The sequence below is a fragment of the Dama dama genome, chromosome 15 (assembly GCF_033118175.1).
Source record: "Dama dama isolate Ldn47 chromosome 15, ASM3311817v1, whole genome shotgun sequence".
In the NCBI taxonomy this organism is placed as follows: Eukaryota; Metazoa; Chordata; class Mammalia; order Artiodactyla; family Cervidae; genus Dama; species Dama dama.
The window spans coordinates 9,674,829-9,693,967 of NC_083695.1; the positions used below are offsets into that span (position 1 = coordinate 9,674,829).

At 43.0% G+C, this 19,139-nt stretch overlaps 1 protein-coding gene across 5 annotated transcripts in view; it reads left to right on the forward strand.

Annotated features, from left to right (window-relative positions):
• LYST (lysosomal trafficking regulator) overlaps positions 1-6,687 on the forward strand; it is a 175,653-nt gene extending 168,966 nt beyond the window's left edge. For all 5 annotated transcript variants that reach the window (XM_061161427.1, XM_061161431.1, XM_061161430.1 and 2 more), the window contains 3 exons: positions 2,413-2,569; positions 3,645-3,716; positions 4,719-6,687. In XM_061161427.1, the coding sequence (XP_061017410.1) occupies positions 2,413-2,569; positions 3,645-3,716; positions 4,719-4,857 (368 nt within the window). In that variant the 3' untranslated portion in view covers positions 4,858-6,687. The remainder of the gene's footprint in view (positions 1-2,412; positions 2,570-3,644; positions 3,717-4,718) is intronic.
• The last annotated feature ends 12,452 nt before the right edge of the window (positions 6,688-19,139 follow it).

Below are 19,139 nucleotides of genomic sequence, written 5' to 3' on the forward strand. Positions count from 1 at the left end.
CAGTCATGCTTCAAGATTTCAGATGTGAAGTATTAATATTTGCCAGGCTTTAGCCCCCAGTCATAAAGTAATGAATGTCATGAACACATTCTTATTCCCCAGTCAGCATAACTAAAGGGAAAGACCTTAAATAGTTGACTTTCGTAACACAAGTGTGGACAGATGATTGATGACTTTGCTAACTGTTCTTCCTTGATTTGTACATTAGGGGCTTTCAGTGGGTCACACACATCAAGAGGGAACCTAGAGGGGAATACAGTGATTACTTATCTAGAGCTCTCTACTTTCTTGTTTTGGCAACATTTGGAAATTGGAACTGATCCTGAGGGAGCTGCTTTCCTGCTGCCAGTAGTGATTTATATCTGTGAAATTATATCAGCTAGTCGTATGGGAACAAGAAACCAAATTACTTTTGCTTATATTTACCAACTCACTAGTAGGGTATTCAAGTGTCCGTAGGCAGTACGCACAGTATGATAGAGTAATGGGTAGAACTTTCTTCCCACTTTGAACAAAAAGGCCTTCTCAACTTGTTTGAGGCCTCTCAATACATATACAAGAGGAGTCATAAAGAGCATTTGGGCGAGAGCATGATAAAAGTAATGACTTTTTAAAAGAGGACAAATTTATGTTTAGTGACCTGGACTACATTTCATTCTCCTATTCTTATACTCTAGGAAGGGAAGAAAGTTAACCATACTTTAAAAAAAAAGAGAAAAGAAAGTTAACCAGATTTAACCTATCAAAAAATCTTGACTCTTTAGTGAGAACCATCCAAGTAACTTTAAAATCAAAATTGAAGATACATATATATATATGTGTATGTATATAATATACAATATGTATATGTGTGTGTATACACATATATAATCTAAAAATTTTCTGTATTGAGGCTAAAGACACACTGGCAAACTCATTCTTTCCTTATCCTGATTTCCCAGGGCTTATTATGGGATGTGGTTTTTATAGTGATAAGATATAAAATTTATTAAACTATGTAAATATTATAGTAGATGGTTTCTGTACTTTTAAAAATCATTCTGCCACTATATCAAAAATACATGCATTTCAACTAGAGTTCATAGCCTTTTCCTGTTGCCAGTGGTACTATAAAGTTAATATAATATTCTAAATTTCAGAGTAGCGGGTAGTTCTCCTACCCCCTCAGTTACTTGACTGAGCATAACATTTTCAAGATTCATCCATGTTGTTGCATATGTCAGAACTTCATTACTTTTTTTTCATTTATTTTTATTAGTTGGAGGCTAATTACTTTACAGTATTGTGGTGGTTTTGCCATACACTGACATGAGTCAGCCATGGATTTACATGTGTCCCCCGTCCCGATCCCCCCTCCCGCCTCCCTCCCCAGAACTTTATTACTTTTCATGGCTGAGTAAAAATGAGTTCCCTTGTTTAGATATACTACATTTTGCGTATCCATTCACCTCTTGATGAACATCTGGGTTGTCCCCACCTTTTGGCTGTTGTGAATAATACTGCAGCACACTAGGCATTTTGGTTTGTGGTATTTGATGGTCTTTAGCATTTCTGTAGATGAAAAAGTATTTCTAATACTTATTTCTTTGCTATAAAATATGAAATCTTTTCACTGCCTTAATAAAGGAGAGAAATAAATTCTCTACTTTTATGTTAGTTCTAATGGAGAGATAAAGTGTGGTAACATATATTATGTCATCCCAACTTTATCATGCCTCTTAACCTTTCTCTTTATCAGAATGAGAACATTTCTCCAGAAAGGCTGGACACATCACCATAAGGCCCCAAACCACCAGCCCCAGTTTATTGAGGATGGCTAGCAATTACTGCCTCCTCCATCACCTGGAAAATTAAAAAAAGTTTGATTACTCCTGGTCTTTGAAAAGAAAAAATTCATTTAATAAGACATTGATTTATAAGATTCACTCTTGGACATTCTGAAGAATTAGCTTTCTTTTTAAGAATTAGTTTTTAAATCAACTTTTACTATAACTTATTTTTTCTTCAAAAGTCCCATAACTCACTTCTTAAAGATACTGTAGTTTCACAGAATATTTTCTTCTCTTCTTGGAGGTTGTTTAGCTTTCTAGGTACTTTCAGAATTAGATTTGGCAGTTTGTATGCTAAGAAATTATGACTACAAAGAAATTCATGGTTAATTTACATTGTTGCTCTACCTTGTAGGTTAATTTTTTATTTTTATTCTTTTCACTAGCCATCATCTCTAGATAAATAGGCCAACTCTGTGTGCCTTATGTAGTAATTTCACTTATACACTCTCCAGTCATGAATTGCCTATGAACTTCATCAAACAGACAAGTGAGGCACTCAGGGATTCCCCTCTGGGGCCCAATGTGGAGGGCTCTGCAGCACCCACACCCTGGTGACCTGTGGGGTTTTGTGGTGTTTTAGCTGGTGGAGGCAGTGACCTCAGACTCTGGACAGTGAATGGGGACCTCGTTGGACACGTCCACTGCAGAGAGATCATTTGTTCTGTGGCTTTCTCTAACCAGCCTGAGGGAATATCTATCAATGTGATTGCTGGGGGATTAGAAAATGGAATTGTAAGGTAAGAGGAGTTTGATTTCTTTGTGTCCTTTTGCTCATAAGGACATAGCAGTTTCAAAAAATATTTTTTACTATCTAAACATAATAATATTTAATATTTAGAGATTTAAAATCACCTTAGGATATAGGTTCTTCTGGTGTTTCTGTTTTATTTCTAAATAGTAATTTGTACAATTTTGAAATTTTATATTGTTTAACTATAAAAAGTTCAGTTCAGTTTAGTTGCTCAGTCATGTCCAACTCTTTGCAACCCCATGGACTACAGCATGCCAGGCTTCCCTGTCCATCACCAACTCCTGAAGCTTACTCAGACTCATGTCCATTGAGTTGGTGATGCCATCCAACCATCTCATGCTCTGTCATCCCCTTCTCCTCCCCGCTTCAATCTTCCCCAGCATCAGGGTCTTTTCCAAAGTGTCAGTTCTTTGCATCAGGTAGCCAAAGTATTGGAGCTTCAGCTTCAGCATCCGTCCTTCCAATTACTATTCAGGACTGATTTCCTTTACGACTGACTGGTTTGATCTCCTTGCAGTCCAAGGGACTCTCAAGAGTCTTCTCCAATGTCACAGTTCAAAAGCATCAGTTCTTCAGCACTCACCTTTCTTTATGGTCCAACTCTAATACCCATACGTGACTACTGGAAAAACCATAGCTTTGACAAGATGGACCTAAGTCACGTCTGTGCTTTTTAATGCGCTGTCTAGATTTGTCATAGCTTTTCTTCCAAGGAGCAAGCATCTTTCAATTTCATGGCTGCAGTCACCATCTGCAGTGATTTTGGAGCCCAAGAAAATAAAGTCTGTCACTGTTCCATTATTTCCTCATCTATTTGCCATGAAGTGATGGGACCGAATGCCATGATCCTCATTTTTTAATTGTTGAGATTAACAATATGAAATATACAAAGTATTCTTAATCCCATACCCACTTGAGCAAACTGCCCAGAATTAACCACGTTAATTGTTTATTGTGTTTCCTTACCAGGTAATTTTTAACAAATAAACATGTTGGTTAACTTTTTAGTAAAGGAAACTTGAGTTTGTGTAATTAGATGATGACTTTTTTCCTTCCTCTAGGTTATGGAGTACTTGGGACTTAAAGCCTGTGCGGGAAATTACGTTTCCTAAATCAAATAAACCTATTGTAAGGTAAAACCTCCCCCACCCCTCCCTGCTTCATACTATACTCTGTGACTGTTTCTGTTGGAGATATAGTATAGCACACAGAAGTAAAGAGGAACCTAAGGAGGGTCATTATAAACAACTGGCTGTTTATCGAACACCAGGATGTCCGGGACCCCATGGCAGAAGGAGGCAAAGCATTTGTGTTCATGGAGCTTAAAATCTGGGTCAGGAGCTCAGAGCCTCACAGAAGGGTGTGCTGCGATCATGCCTGGGAAGGCCTCTTGAAATGTGGAAGTTATATATTTTCCCCTTTCATTATTGAAAATACCATAATGGTGACTGATAGCTACAGGAGTGTGCTAAACAAGACTGATAAACAACCTATTACCCTCTGCTCCATTAACAAATATGACTTTAAAAACTCAATTGGAGTAAGTGATTCAAATTCTACTGCATTAAAATAAATTTATTTTTAATCCACTAAATGTAAAATGTAATAAAATAAGATTATATATTAATAACACATTTTTTATCTTTTCCTCTTTCAGGGAAATAAAATACCTCCATAAAATAATCCTCATTTATTTCTATATAGAGAAAATGTAGTACTGTTATATTTTTTTGAAGTTTCTATACCCATGTATTTGTTGTTTAAGTAATAACACTAAATAGGAAAGGAAAACAAAACATGCGAAGAGGGATCAGAGTGTGCCAATATTTTTTTTTTATTATTCTTTACTAACCTTTTATTGGATATGTGGCTTTATATTTTCTCCTAGAGTGTGCCAATCTTTTGATCTTGGTTTTAGTCTGTATCACCTGGTTAGAATGAGCATCACAAACTTGGCAGCAGAACCATTAAACTATATTATTACAGTCAAAACCACTTGTAGGTGGTTGTTTTATCTGTCTCTCTGCTCCAGTAAAGACTCTTAACTTCTTACACCAATTTCCACTTGATCACCAGTACGCTGATACAATTTTCAGAGACACAGCGTAGAAACGGGACTCTCTTTCTTTTACCAGCCTTACATTTTCCTGTGACGGCCACCATTTGTACACAGCGAACAGCGACGGGACTGTGATCGCCTGGTGCCGGAAGGACCAGCAGCGCCTGAAACACCCAATGTTCTATTCCTTCCTCAGCAGCTACGCAGCCGGGTGAGTGAGGGGAGCTGCGCTCTCCACAGCACTTTAACTCCAGGCTGCATTTACGGACTTCGACAGTTTCAGGAGCTCAAACCTGAAGACACGGATGAGCAAACAAATCCAAGCAATGATACAGTCTGTCCATCTGCACAAAATTCTGCTGCCTCGCAAGGTCCTGAAAGGAAAGTTTTGTTCTAATTTAGTGATGATCTGGAGAGTTGTATCAAGGTTGAAGTCTGGCACAGTAAATTAAAATCATATCCTTGAAGTTTTTTTTCCATAGAGGAGTCTAAACAAAAACTTATCTCTATTTCTGTTTTCTATTATTTTCTATTATTCCCCCCCAAAAAACCCAGTAGAATTTAAATTGGTTAGCTAATTGTTTACATAAAATTTGCTCTAATAGATTATACTTTTAAAGTTTTCCGCCAAAATAACACACACACCCGCCCCTCCCCCCAAAAAAAGGAAGGATAAGGAGAGAGAATTCAGGACTTGATTATTGCTTTCTTTGAGCAGTAAGGAGTTCAGTAGGTGCCTCTGCACCAAACATTTTTTGGAATATCTGAATATTTGAATCTCAGTGTTAGGCAGTTTTTGCCTGTTGCCTTCTTAGCTCAAAGTAGAACCAGAATTTGTTTGACAGCCACAAACAACACAGGTATCTTTGATTTTCAGACACATTCTGTTTCTTCAAAAAAATCGTACTTAAAATTCGCAACACTAGATAATGAATATTCTTAGTTGAGGCACTAAGATTTAATAAACAAAATGATAATTCTTTTTAATATCTGGCATTTACAGAGCATTGAATGCTTAACAATTTGCAACTGAAAGCCTCCACTACAAAAGAAGTTTGCACAGGTATAGCAGTGCAATCCAGATAAGGCTTTTAATCTAATATGCTGAAGAGTTTTCTTCCCCAAAACAGAATTACAAAGATAAGGAGATAGCTTCCTTTGTTTTAAATAGGAGGCAGAATCATTCTTTTAGAAAGCAGTTCCCACCGTTTCTGTTAACCTATTCTAGGAACGGTAGAAAAATCTTACACACGATAAAGACAGAATTCCTGAAAACCCTGAAATAGCCTATTTCTATCATGATAGTACTTGGGGTGCTGCTTTATTGGCTTTGAAAACTGTAAAATAAGCTCAGTAATGTTACCATGAGATAAAAAAATATATTCCCGCCTAAGAATAACTTGCGTGTTTGTTATGGAAATTTAATTCATATAGTGTTTACAGAAGTACTTTTGTAACTTCCAGACTTTCTAAAACATTCTGCTTAAAAACTGTATAATATACAATTCCAAAGTCTCTGCTGTCAAGATAAACACAAGAGGAAGCAAGTGGCCATGTATGCTTATAACCTTCAGTGAACGCTCCACGGCTACATTCAGATCATGGTTTGCACAGACCAGCTGTTAATTCTGAGGTCCAATTAGGTGCAGAGATGAAATTATTCCTATTCACGTTGAAGTGATTTGCTTTGTTTAAAAAAAAAAAATGCAGCTATTGTCTAGCGTTCATTTTTCTACTGAGAACTTTAAATTAGTTCCTTATTAGAACAAGTTGCTACTCAGTCTTTTTTTTTTTAAGCTGAATTTCATCATTTATCTGAAGAGAAAATATGCAAAATAACTGGTCTTGTTAAGAGTGCAATATTATATTTTTATGTAAAAATAAAAAAATTGGGGGGATTATTTATTCAGCATGAACTTAATATGTATATGTTTGAAACACTTCATAATGTGCATGTTGTAGCAAATATTTCTGTAAATTATCACAAGCTGTTACCTTTGTATACACTGCCACTTCAAATTGGGAATAAATTTCATAAAAATAGATTTAAGGACTTGTTCTTAATACAATTTAAATATTATAACCATGTCTCAAATTGATGGTTTTTTTTGGTAACCCATATAGTTTCTCTTTAGCCGCCCTATAAATTTATGTCACTGGAAAGGATAACTTTCATTTCTGAATTGTGGTCTTTGTGAGAAATTGTATGTTTTAACCTTTAAATGGAGTTTAGAGAGAAGTCCTAAGGTAAACCACTCATTTTTTTAAAAAAGAGTACCTGCACCCCCCCCCCGCCCCCCGCGCCAATAGCACATCTGTATTGGGCCCCGACTGTGTACCCGGGGCCACACTAGGTGCTGAGGCACGGTGGTTCCCTGCACTCCTAGAGAACATGCTGTCAGTAACCAATGTGAGTTGTTACAAAACGTGGTCAGTGCTGTGAAGGAGGAGCAGACGGTCCTCTGAGAAAATAGAACTGAAGAATTCAGTCTAGGTCAAGGGGATCCAGAAAAGTCAAATTGTTGTTGACAATGAATGGATGAAGAGAACTCTGACAGGTGAAGATGAATTCAGATGTGCTCCACGCCGTCCATCTGCCAAGGACTGAGGACCATCAGCGAGCAGATGTCCAGTGAAGGAAATGCCTCGGCTTCTCTGGAGGGCCCTGCAGAACAGTGGATGAGTTCAACCGCCAGCGCTCCAGGAACACAGAATCACTCTTTTTTTCTGCTTTGTACCTGCCGAGTCTGAAGGATTCTCGAGCCAAGAGCACACCTGCTTCTCAATGTCTGCTCCTAAAAGAACTCGGGAGCAGCGTGTGTCCGTGTGATCCGGCCCAGCCAGATGCCCTCGCTTCACCTGCAAGCCTGAGGTGGATTCTTGCGCTCCGCCGCGCACAGTGCAAGCCCACATGTAGGTGAGGGGAGGGAGGGGCAGGGGGAAGCTCTTCCCAGCCCTTCAGGTCTGTTCCTCGCCAGTCTGGATGACCTGTTAATGTCTTGAGTCAAAGACAGAAGAGCTGCAGGGGGTTCCCGTTCCAGAGGGTGCCATAGGGCGATCCTGAGCCCACCCCCATCCACAGACACCCTGACTCTCCAGCTCCACACAGAACAGTTCCCTCTGAAAGAACCCCAAGAGCTTGCGAAGCAACTCTTGAGAAGCTGGTGAGCAAAACTCATCAGGACGGGTAGGAGAGGCTGAGACAACGCTCTCACTACAAACCCCACTCCCAGCCCAGCAGCTCACGGTCAGGGCTGGGGACCAACAGCTCCCAGATGCTCCCTGAGGAGGGGAGGATTTGAACCCCACATCAGCATCCCAGCTTTTAAGACCTGTACCTGAGAGATGCACCCCCCCCCCCAAAACATCTAGCTTTGAAAGCCAGTGGGCCTAGTCCACAAGACCCATGAGGCTACAGCATCTGGGAAACAGGTTTCTGGGGGCTCTCCCGGACCCACCAGGCTAGCACCCCAGGGCCTGGCACGGATGCCTCAGACTGAAAGGTTCCAGTCCTCTGGCTAAGAGGCCTGTTGCAGATCTCGAAAGCTTCAGCCTGAGGGGCAGGCATTTAACACACTTCTGGAGGCCACTGAAATACTCCCTAAGGACAGCCGAGACTGGCAGGCACCAACTTTGTGCCCAGCCTCTCCTTTCCCAGGTTTTCCCAGGAAGGCACAGGTCTGGGGCCCCAGATTTTGTGGCTGCCTCCCAGAGGGATACCCCTTCAATCCCCTGGCTCTGGTAGCCAACCAGGCTTACCCTCCCAGGCCCCACAGGACTGTAACAAACAGAGAAACGGTTCTTAACCAGCCACCAGCCAGGGAACAGTGCGGAAGCAGCAGACAAGCTCCCGTCTTTCCAGGAAAGAGGCCTGTGAGCTCGTCTTCACAGATCTGGGGCAGGAGAGGGGGTGCTGCTTCAGCACACATCCCGAGGTCACTGCAGGCAGTGGGGAGGCCAGTGAGTATCACACTCATGCCGGCCCTCTGTCCTGCCCAGGTCTCCAGCGTCTCAGAGAAAGGCACTTTTGACGTCTCTAGCATTGCCACCAGAGGCCACATCCCTTGAAAGCCTGGCTCTAGTGGCCAGCAGGGCTTGTGTTCACAGGTTCGATGGGACAGTAGCAAAGACGCACTTCTTAACTATATCCTAGGGCTTCCTTCGCCTCTCCCAGTCTTCCCCAGAAAGAAGTCTACTTGTGTGCTTTAAAAGTCGCTGCCTGAGGGTCCAGCCTCCAATCAGCCTTTAGAAAAACAAAAACCTTTAGTCTCAAAGGCCTTCACTGACTTCCATGGAGCAAACTCAGGCAGTCACTGCTGAGATCAGTGACTTGCAGGACGCCGTGCCTCCTTAAGGGAAATCCACAATTGGATGCAGCCTTTCTGAGCTGTTCTCAGAAGCTGAGGCCTCCCACCTGCTCGAGGACAGTAACTACCTGCTGACTACAAGCACGTAGACTCGACCAGCTAGAACCAGAAGGCAAGACTCTGGAAACATCACCCTGTTACTGCACCACCAACCAATCGAAAGGAGAAGGTCCGTGAGCTGCTCACACATCCTACAACCCTGTCCGCTAGCACCGTCTTTAAAAGCCCCAGCCTGAAAGCCACTGGGGAGTCCGGGTCTTCTGAGCACCAGCTGCCCATCCTTGCTTGATCCCGCAACAGATCCTCCTCTGCTCCAAACTCTGATGTTTCGGTTTGTCTGGTCTCGCTGTGCATCGGGCACACAACCTAGGGTTTGGCGACAGTTTCTGACAAGCCAGCCAGGAGCCTGTCCCTGCGGCAGGTGGAGCTCGGCTGGGGCAGCCCCTCCCTCGTGCCCCCTGCAGCTGCCAGGGCTCCTGTGACCCGCGGGAACTCTGAGAAGTATTCTGACTTACCGTCAGCCCTCGGTCCATTTTGGGGTAAGTTGCTCCAGCTTGCGGGGCTGGGAGTTATCCCCCCCCCCCCGCTTCATGCCCTTTCAGGAAACAAGCCTGTCTGGGAGCAGCACCGTCTGGCTGTCAGGTGTCTATTTAGGAGGGGAAATGGAATAGTTAGGCGGTACTGGTCTGATCTTTTGTCTGAGCAACTGTGTTGTATTTGTGTGCATGTGTAAAGAGTACTCGTATTTTTGACAAAATGGGAAATACCAACTTCACCCCTGTCTTCCTGAGTCCCAGAGGCTGATCAGGACACCTGATCACTAAAGGCTTCAGGGAAATAATCTGTCTCTCTTCCTGGTTTTGACTTCTGTTAGAGAGTCCTGGCTCTGACAGCCCAAAGGGGCCCTGGTTTTGATTTCTGTTAAGAGGGTCCTGGTAACTTGAATTATTTGTAGAGGATCGGTAGACCTGAGTATACACTTTCGTCAATGGGAAGAACTTACTGAGAAGAACAACTCTCCAGAGAAGGAAATTCTTAGTGATCTAAGAACAGCAGAATCTGTGTCTCCACCAAACCTTAGTCTAGACCTCTGTGTAATCAGAGGCTGATCCTCAACTGAGACCAAGGATGTGGGCAACCAGATATCAGTCCCCTTGGCCAGCCCATCAGGGTGCATTCTGAGTCACTGGAAACTATGGCTCCACCTCAGTGATGAAAAAATAACTTCTTTTGTAATACTGTCTGGCCACAACACCAACTAAGTAAGCGGGAGGAACGGCCAGAGAACGACGGCTCATTAAGTCATAGCACCATGCTCCAACTAGGCTTGTTCTGTGAGAGAAGGGAAGTGACGTGAGATTCCCTATGTGCAATGCTTCTGGCCTCTAACCAGAGCAGGGACTCCAGGAAAAGTGCAGACTTGGGCCTGCTCAGCTGTCTAACTCAAGGAGGAAGACCTCACTCTCTGTAGAAAGGACCCCCTGAAGGCCCCTTATATTTCCCTTTGCCCTGAGTGTTCCACATACTCACCACAAACTTCAGAAGATGACAGCAGGGCCTAACACACCCATCGGAGGTCCCAAATGGTTGAGGTGGCCTTTAAAAGGTTTTCAATAACCAAGATGTAGCAGAAGAGGAAAAAGATGAAGCAGCAAGCTGCCTTGTCTGTGGCAGTGCTACACAGCACCTCAGGGAACCCAGGAGGAAAGAATAAGAACGCTTCACAGGTCAGCACCCCTGCCACCAACGTGGGGCGTGGGACATGCAGGCCACCAGCAAAGCTGGCTCCTGGTCAGTGCACTTGCTGCAAGAAAGAGGGAGGACCTGAGCTAAACCTGCTTCCTTCCAGCTCCCGCTAGGTAAAGCAGCAGACTGGGGGCTCCCCCACGGGTCCATCGAAACACCCCATCTTCCTTGGGGAGCCCTAGTTACCCTAGAAGCTGGGGGCGAACCAGTTGTGTTTTGTCTTGTTTGGCCATGCCACATGGCACGTGGGATCTTAGCCCCCTCCCACCCTCCCCCCGTCCAGGGACTGAACCCACATCGCCAGCATTGCAAGGCAGAGTCTTAACCACTGGACCACCAGGGACATCCCCAATTGTGCTTCTGTTAGACAGCAAAGCCACATTCCCAGTGTTGACAACTCGAAGGGGTTCCCTCTCCAAGACATCAAAAGGGTCTCAGGAAGGGAAGATACAAGGAAGTGTTGCCCTGAAAATTCCCCAGATGAGGCTCATTTGACAATCTAAAATGGTTTTACACACAGGCATACAAGCAACATCAGGGGCTAGGGGAGAGTTGACCGAGGCCAAGGTTTATACCCTGCTGAAAAGAGTCATAAAGATGTTCTCTGAGGGCAGGAGGACAATGCACCGATGAAATAAAAATTCACATTTTAAGGAAAGACAAGAAAAAATGAAACATAAAACTATTTCTCCGCAGGTTTGGGCCTCCTCTCCCCTCCCCACAGCACACACGGTACATCTGCATTTAGTGCGACCCAGATCCTCCCCATGGCCGCCTCCTGGCACCAGCTACATAACTTCCCCAGGAGATCTTCCAGCCCAGGGATCTAACCCAGGTCTCCTGCATTGGCAGGCGGATTCTTTTACCACCGGGGAATCCCAAACGTTTACTTAGGACCTTATAAATGTTACTAGCTATATTATAAGATTATTATTTCTTGCATTTCCAAATGTGTGACTAAGCCTCAGATAAAAATTAAGATGACTAGGCAACTTGAAACAACTGACCAGATTTATAGTTCTATAAGAGCAGTGATTGTAATGGTTTAACTCTAGAAATGGTAAGAAGCAACCAGAAGGAATCATTTTCAGGCTTATAACCAACTAGTTAAGACAGGTGGTCCAGAGGCTTTGGATTACTGTTAGGTGGCCTAGTCCTGTAATCGCACAGTAAATGGCCTAGCAACGAAATCCTTGCCTGACCAGGGGTGGGCATTCCAAGCATAGGAAGACAAATGTTTCCCAAACCTTGGTCGAAATTAAGACCAAAAGGGAAGGGTCTGTACAACAGACAATGTTGCTTACCATCCAATTCTCCTAGAATCAAGCCCCTACAGTCGCAGACCTATAATACATTTTGAAAGGAATTCAGGGTGAAGATCAGGATGAGGCACTCCGTGCTCTGGAAAAACTGACAGAACTGGCCCTATGATAGTTAGATATTTTCAGGAGAAATTTTTAATGAAGCTGGATTCTTGCATCTTCCCAACTTGGAAAAGCACTAGATCCATTAACTAAGATGTCTGTTTGTCATGGCTGGAAGCAACCTTCTACTGAGATGAATGCTTGATTTCAGGTACTCATCACCAAACTCACATATATACTGACCTCCCCCACTCCCACCTCTTCAGAACAGTTCTCAGTGCTTTCTGAGAGACTGTCTCCTGGGCTACAGTCCTCAGTTTGGTTCACATAAAATTTTCCATTTTTTCTTAGATTGACTATTGATCATTTTTTGCTGACATTTAAAAGAACAATGCATGAACAAAGCAAGAATCTCAACAAAGAAAAAGAAAATGTAAGAAACTACCAAACAGAAATCACAGAGCTGAACAATATAATGACTGAACTGAAAAATACAATAAAGGAGTTCAACAATAGATTTGATGAAGCACCAGAAAGGATCAGTAAACTCTAAGACAGGGATGGCAGTGGAACTCATCCAATCAGAGCAGCTAAGAGAAAAAGGAATTTTAAAAAAGTGAAGAGAGCCTAAAGGACTTGTGGTAAAACATTAAGTAGATCAATATTTACATTATAGGGATCCCAGAAGGAGAAGAGGGAAAGGGGTAAAAGACTTATTTGGAGAAATGATGGCTGAAAACTTCCTAACCTGAGGAAGAAAACAGAAGTTCAGATCCAGAAAGCCCAGAGACTTCCAAATGAACCCAAGGGAACCCACACCAAGATACATTATAATTAAATTGTCAAATGTGAAAGAAGGGTTACAAGGCAATATTTAGAAAAGTGAGCAGGGAGGAAAGAAATTCATTAGCTTAACATTTGGAGATCGGAACTGTTGGAGGTTTTGAATTATCCAAGTTACCCTTACTTTGCTGATTATTCTTCAACTATTTCCAGTGTGTCCAAAATTGAGGGCAAAATAGCCCCATTTATTTAGAAACTGTCTAATCCTTGAGCAACTCCTTTTTTTTTTTTTTCAATATACCCATCAGGTCAACACTCCATATACTATGAAGCCAAAGCATTTCAAAATGTAACAGGCTTAAAAAATTGCCTGAGCAGTTGGAGTGGGGAGGGATGATGAGGGAGTAAAACAAAGAATGGCCATTTTAAATAACCATCCAAGACTGAGGTCACAGGGAAGCAGAGAGATTTTAGGTTCAGCATAAACTGGTATTTCAGAATATCACACACAGAGCACCAACACACATGGCATTTATCAGCTTCCCCCATCCCAGGGTATATTCGATTTTAAACTTCACAATTTAAAAAGCAGCTACATCTATCAATACAAAATATATACACTTGACTGTACGCTGAGTTGGAAAGGAGGTGCCACTAGTTCTGTTGTGTTACATGAGCTAAACAGAAAAATACATCCTGCCAATATGGGCATGCTGGGTTGTCCCTCAGCTATTTCAGAGAAACTAAATAATACAATGTGTCCTTTGAGGCCAAAAATGACTAGGAGATCACTTGAGTCTGGGCTACAGTATCCTTGCTCAAGTGCTGAGCTTGTTTTTTCTCTCATGAACAATGTTAATGAGAGATGAGTTTAGAAAAGAGTGTTTTGTGGCAAAATTTGGCTCATTCCCAAAGTAAACTGTTCTTATCAAAATTTCTGAAGGCTGATCACAAGAAGTCATTCTTTCATCCTCAGATATTAACTTTGTAAAAAAAAAAAAAAAACTTTAAGTATTATTAGAATACCATTTCAAGCATTAATAAAAAAGACTACTTTTTCTGAGATTTTTAGGGAAAAAACTAGAATTTTCATACTTGTTGATATAACCTAAATACAAATGGTTACTAAGCTAATTTCATCCTCATTTCAAGACTTTTGTTTTCTTCTTAGAGGATTGGCTAATTACCTGTGTGCTTTCTATAGATAATATTGTACACATAGTGTTTTATTATAACCAATTAAAATCCACTCATGTGTACTCCTAGTTAGATAGGAGTTAGACATACTGGACACAAATATTTATAAGAAATTTTGAAGAAGAAGGAAACTTACAAGATTTGGACCAAGGCAGAAGGAAACCAGTGGAGAGAGCAATGGCACCCACTCCAGTGTTCTTGCCTGGAAAATCCCATGGATGGAGGAGCCTGGTGGGCTGCAGTCCACGGGGTCGCACAGAGTCGGACACGACTGAGTGACTTAGCAGCAGCAGCAGCAGCAGAAGGAAACCAGTGTTGCCCAGACTCTAAGGTATAAGAAAGCAGAAAGTGGAAGTGATCAGTGAGTCAGGGCCAGAAGGTGAAAGTGAGGGAAGGAGGGGAAATTAAAAAGATAAACCAAGGACTTCTGCTCCCATTCACTTTGGGAAAATTGGGATCAGACTCACCCTGCCATCACAGACAGCTGGAAACTGGAGATCCTGTGTGAAACAAGGATTCTCAAACTGGAAAACACGCAGCACAGATCCATGATCCCTGAGGAAGAGGCTACAAACTAAGTGAATCCTGTCATTGCTTCAGCTTTCTGCCTGGGGGCACTTACAAGCCCCCGGTACAGAAGAGGCTCCTCCTAGAAGAACACAGAAGTCTTGAAATTAGGAGCAGAGATTAGAGTTTGGGGAAGCTGAGAAACTGGGATTTGTGGCACAGAGCTCATCAGAAGGTTGCTGCCCAGACAAAGAGAACCAGGCTCCCGGTTGTGGAGCCCCTGGAGGCTCTGGCTGAATGCTCAGTCGTGTGTGCAGAAGATGAAATGCCCTAGGTCTGAGCGAAGGACTCCCAGGGAGCCATGAGCTGAACAATTTCTAGAGCTCCCAGGGGAACTGAGTTCAAACCAATCAAAGGAAAAGACTTTGTTGGACATACAGATACCCAGTCAATACCTCAGAAGAGTCATCACAGCAGGAAGGCCAAACTCGTCCTAGAACAGAGGCTGAAGTCCTTCAAAATAAGATTCCAAAGTGTCAAACTGATCCCTAAGGGACTTAACTGCCTGCCAGGACAAAGTCCCTATTAAGTCAACAAAATCTAGGCACACAGCAACATACATTAGCAATGTCTAGCATCCAATTTAAAAATTACTAGATAAGGCGAGAAATAAGAGAATGTGACCCTAAACTGGAGAAAACTCATTTGAAGGAAACAAACCAAGAAAGGAAAGAAAATGGAATTCACGGAGAAGCATAATAAAATAGCTATTAAAATATGTTTAGTGTGCTCAAGGATTTAAAGAAAAACAAATCTAACAAGAAAAATGAAACATTACAGAAAACTAAATGGAAATTCTAAAGTATCTGAAATGAAAAAAAAAATTATATTTTATGTGATTTATTTTAAAATTTTTCCAGTTTTCTTGAGATATAATTGACAACAAACAACCCAATCAAAAAACGGGCAGAAGACCTAAATAGACATTTCTCTAAAGAAGATATACAGATGGCCAACAAGCACATGAAAAGATGCTCAACATTGCTAATTATCAGAGAAATGAAAATCAAAACCACAGTAAGGTATAGCACACACCAGTCAGAATGGCCATCATCAAGAAGTCTACACACAAAACATGTTGGAGAGGGTGTGGAGAAAAGGGAACTGTTGAGGAAATGTTATTGTTGCTGCCACTATGGAAAACAGTCTGTACGTTCCTCAAAAAACTAAACCTAGAACTACCATACGATCCAGTAATTCCACTCCTGGGCATAATCTGAAGAAAATGGAAACACTAATTTGAAAAGATAGAATCAGCCCAATGTTCACAGTGGCACTATTTACAATATGGAAGATGTGGAAGCAACTTAAGTGTCCATCAACACGTGAATTCAGATAAAGAAGATGTGTATAAACATATATATACACAATGGAATACTACTCAACCATAAAAAGCATAAAAATTTTGCCATTTGCAACAACATGGATGGACCTGGAGGGCATTTAGTGAAATAAATAAGATAAAGACAAATACTGAGTGTTATCATTTATTTGTGAAATCTAAAAAATAAAAAGAATGAATATAACAAAACAGAGACAGACAGACAGAGAACAAACTAGTGGTTACCCATGGGGAAGAGGAAATCGGAGAGAGGCAAGATAGGGGTTTGGGATTATGAGATACAAACTACCATCTAGAAAATAAATAAGCTACAAAGATATACGGCACAGGGAATATAGCCAATATTTATAATAAATTTAAATGGAGTAAAACCTATAACAATTTTGAATTACTATGTTGCACACCTGAAACAAATATAATATTATATTAATAAATCAACTATACCTCAACTGTAAAAAAAGAGGAAAACTTCTGAACAACGATAGGACAAATAGAAAACAAACTAATAGCAAGACTCTAGATTTAAACCCAACCACATGATAATTACATCAGAAGTAAGTGATCCAAATGCTCAATTAAAAGGTCAGGTTTGTCAGGCTGAATACAAAAGCAAGATCCAACTCTCTGCTGCCTACAAGAAGAGAGATTCCCTCTTTAAGAATAAAGATACAAGTAAGTTTAAAAGGATGGGAAAAGATACATCATGCAAACACCATTGTAAGAAATCTGCGCGGCTATATGGATATCAAAGATAGCAGACCCCAGGGCAAAGGAAGGGAAACGGATGTCCAGGGTCTGGAGCCAGGTTGCAGGTGACAGCAGCTAAGAAAATAAAATTTACATTTTTAGGCAGGACAAGAAAATTTAAACACAAAATTGTCTCTTTCTGTTCATTTGGATCTCCTCCCCCCCAATGTGCAGTGCACATTTCTGCTGCATATTAACCAGACGGTTCTCCAAGATGAGAGTGCCTGCTGGAAGATATTTTCCACCCTTTTTTCTGATTCTATTAGTGTAACTTCGTAAAAGACCAGCTTCTTTTAAGAAGCTTCTTTCTCAGCTCTGTAGGGGGTTATGTATGGGCTTACCTGGACTATAATATCCTATATCGCTAGGGGACTTCATGTAAAAAATCAACATGCCATTTTGATATACGATCTTTTGTCTCGAAAAAGTATATGATTGTGCCTTTGATTTCTAATAGGTGGAACTGTTCTCAGAGCTTTCTATCTTCTGGGTTGTAATCCTGAGTTTGGCTCAAATAAAATTCCCTTTTCTTCTTAGCTTGATGGTTAATTGAATTTTTGTGAACACAGCAGTCCTGGCTGATGGACAGAGATAAGACAGAATCAGAATCACCTAGAGAGGAACGCTGACATCACCAACTGCTGGGCCGCATCCCCAGAGTTTCCCGTTCAGCAGGGCTGGGATTGGTCCTGAAAATTTGCGTTTCTAACAAGCCACCGGGTGACGCTGATCCTGCTGGTCAATGGATTCACTGGGGGAGCCACTGGCTCCGAATGATCCTCTTCTCTCTCTCTCTCTCTCTCTCTTTTTTCTTCTTCTTTCTCTTTAAAATGGACAATTAAGTGAGGAATCTGAAAGTGTAGATATAGATTTCCCTTAAAATTGACTGATTGGAATTAATTGAGATGGGAGTTGGGATACTAAGGAAACGGAGGATTCAAGTTTAGCCAGCTACCTGGGGAGTGGTGCCTCTGAGTCAAGGAAATACAGAAGAAATCGATTTGGGGTGGAAATAATGAGCCCAATTTTAGATTTGTTGAATTTTAAATACAGTACTCATATATCCTTCTCACTTTTCCAAAAAGGTCAGTGCACTGGCTGAGTCATTTTATCATAGTTTAATTATGTGCCTTAAATGGGCATTTCCAAGCTGTGGGGGGAAAAAAATATCTGCGTGAGATGTTTGCTGGCCCCAGGTGGGCCTTCCTGACCTCTGCATTTGCGTCAGACACTTGGCGTCTTGGAAGGTGCACATTTGTCTGAGGCAAATGTCAAGTCAACTCGGATTCGAGATCTAAGAAACCAGTGGACCTCGCGCCCTTTACCGCAAGGAAGGGAGGTACTGGCCTCCTTTTCCTACCAATCTGGAAACACTGCTTGAAGTGTAACGTAGCTTTCCTATTCCAAAGGTTTTGTATTATTTTACCAGGAATTGGAAAAATGGACGGCGCCTAAACTGTTTCTCCCTAAAGGAAAAGGATGATAATAACGGAGAAGTTTAAAATATCTCCATCGCAAAACGCTTACAGTTCAGAAGGTATGAAGCATCGCCAAGGATTTCCCAGCGGAAACAGCTTCTGCTGTCTACGAACACTGGTCGCAGCCCAGGAGCACAGCTCGCGTCTCGTTCCCACCCCGAAAGCGCTGGGCTGGCGCGGCCGTCCCTTCATTTCCCGTTACTTAGCAACGTCCGGGTAAATGGAGACAATGCCCTGTGAATCTACAGTGCCTTGTGTATTAAGCATTTCTCCTTTCACGGCCCCCCTTGGGGGTGGGGTGGGTATATTGTGTGTTCTTTAGTAATGGATGGCTACTGGCCGCGCCCAGCACGCTTGGTCCAGGAACTAACCCGCAAGCAAGGATGAAGACGCCAAAGGCTCAGGTCCCCAAAGCCCGCGAGGACCACGGCCCTAAGACCCTGCCTTTACCCCTCACCTCCCTTCCCCCAGCCCCTGGGCGACGCGCGCTCCGAGCGGAGAGCCGGGCCAGACGGGGGGCGCGGGGCCGAGCCGGGAGCGCGCGGAGCTGAGCGCGGGGTCGGGCAGCGGGCCCGGGGGGCGCGCGGAGGGCGCGGAGCCCCGGTGCGGGAGCCCCGGTGACGCATCAGTGACGTCGACGGCGGCGGGCGGGATTTCCCGGCCCCTCCCGGGCGCCCGGCGAGACCCCGCCGTGGAGCGGGGGCGACAAAACACGGACGCGAGGAGGCCGGGGCCGGGGCTGGCCGCGCGCCCGGAGCCCGGCCTGGGGTGCCGAACAGACAGAGCGCTTGTTGTCCGAGGACTGCACGCTCCAGCGGGGCCGGGGCTCGGCCTCACGTGGTCTTTCCCCCGCCCGGGCCGGGAGGCGCGGGGCGGGCGGGGCCGGTGACGCGGCGCGGAGACCCC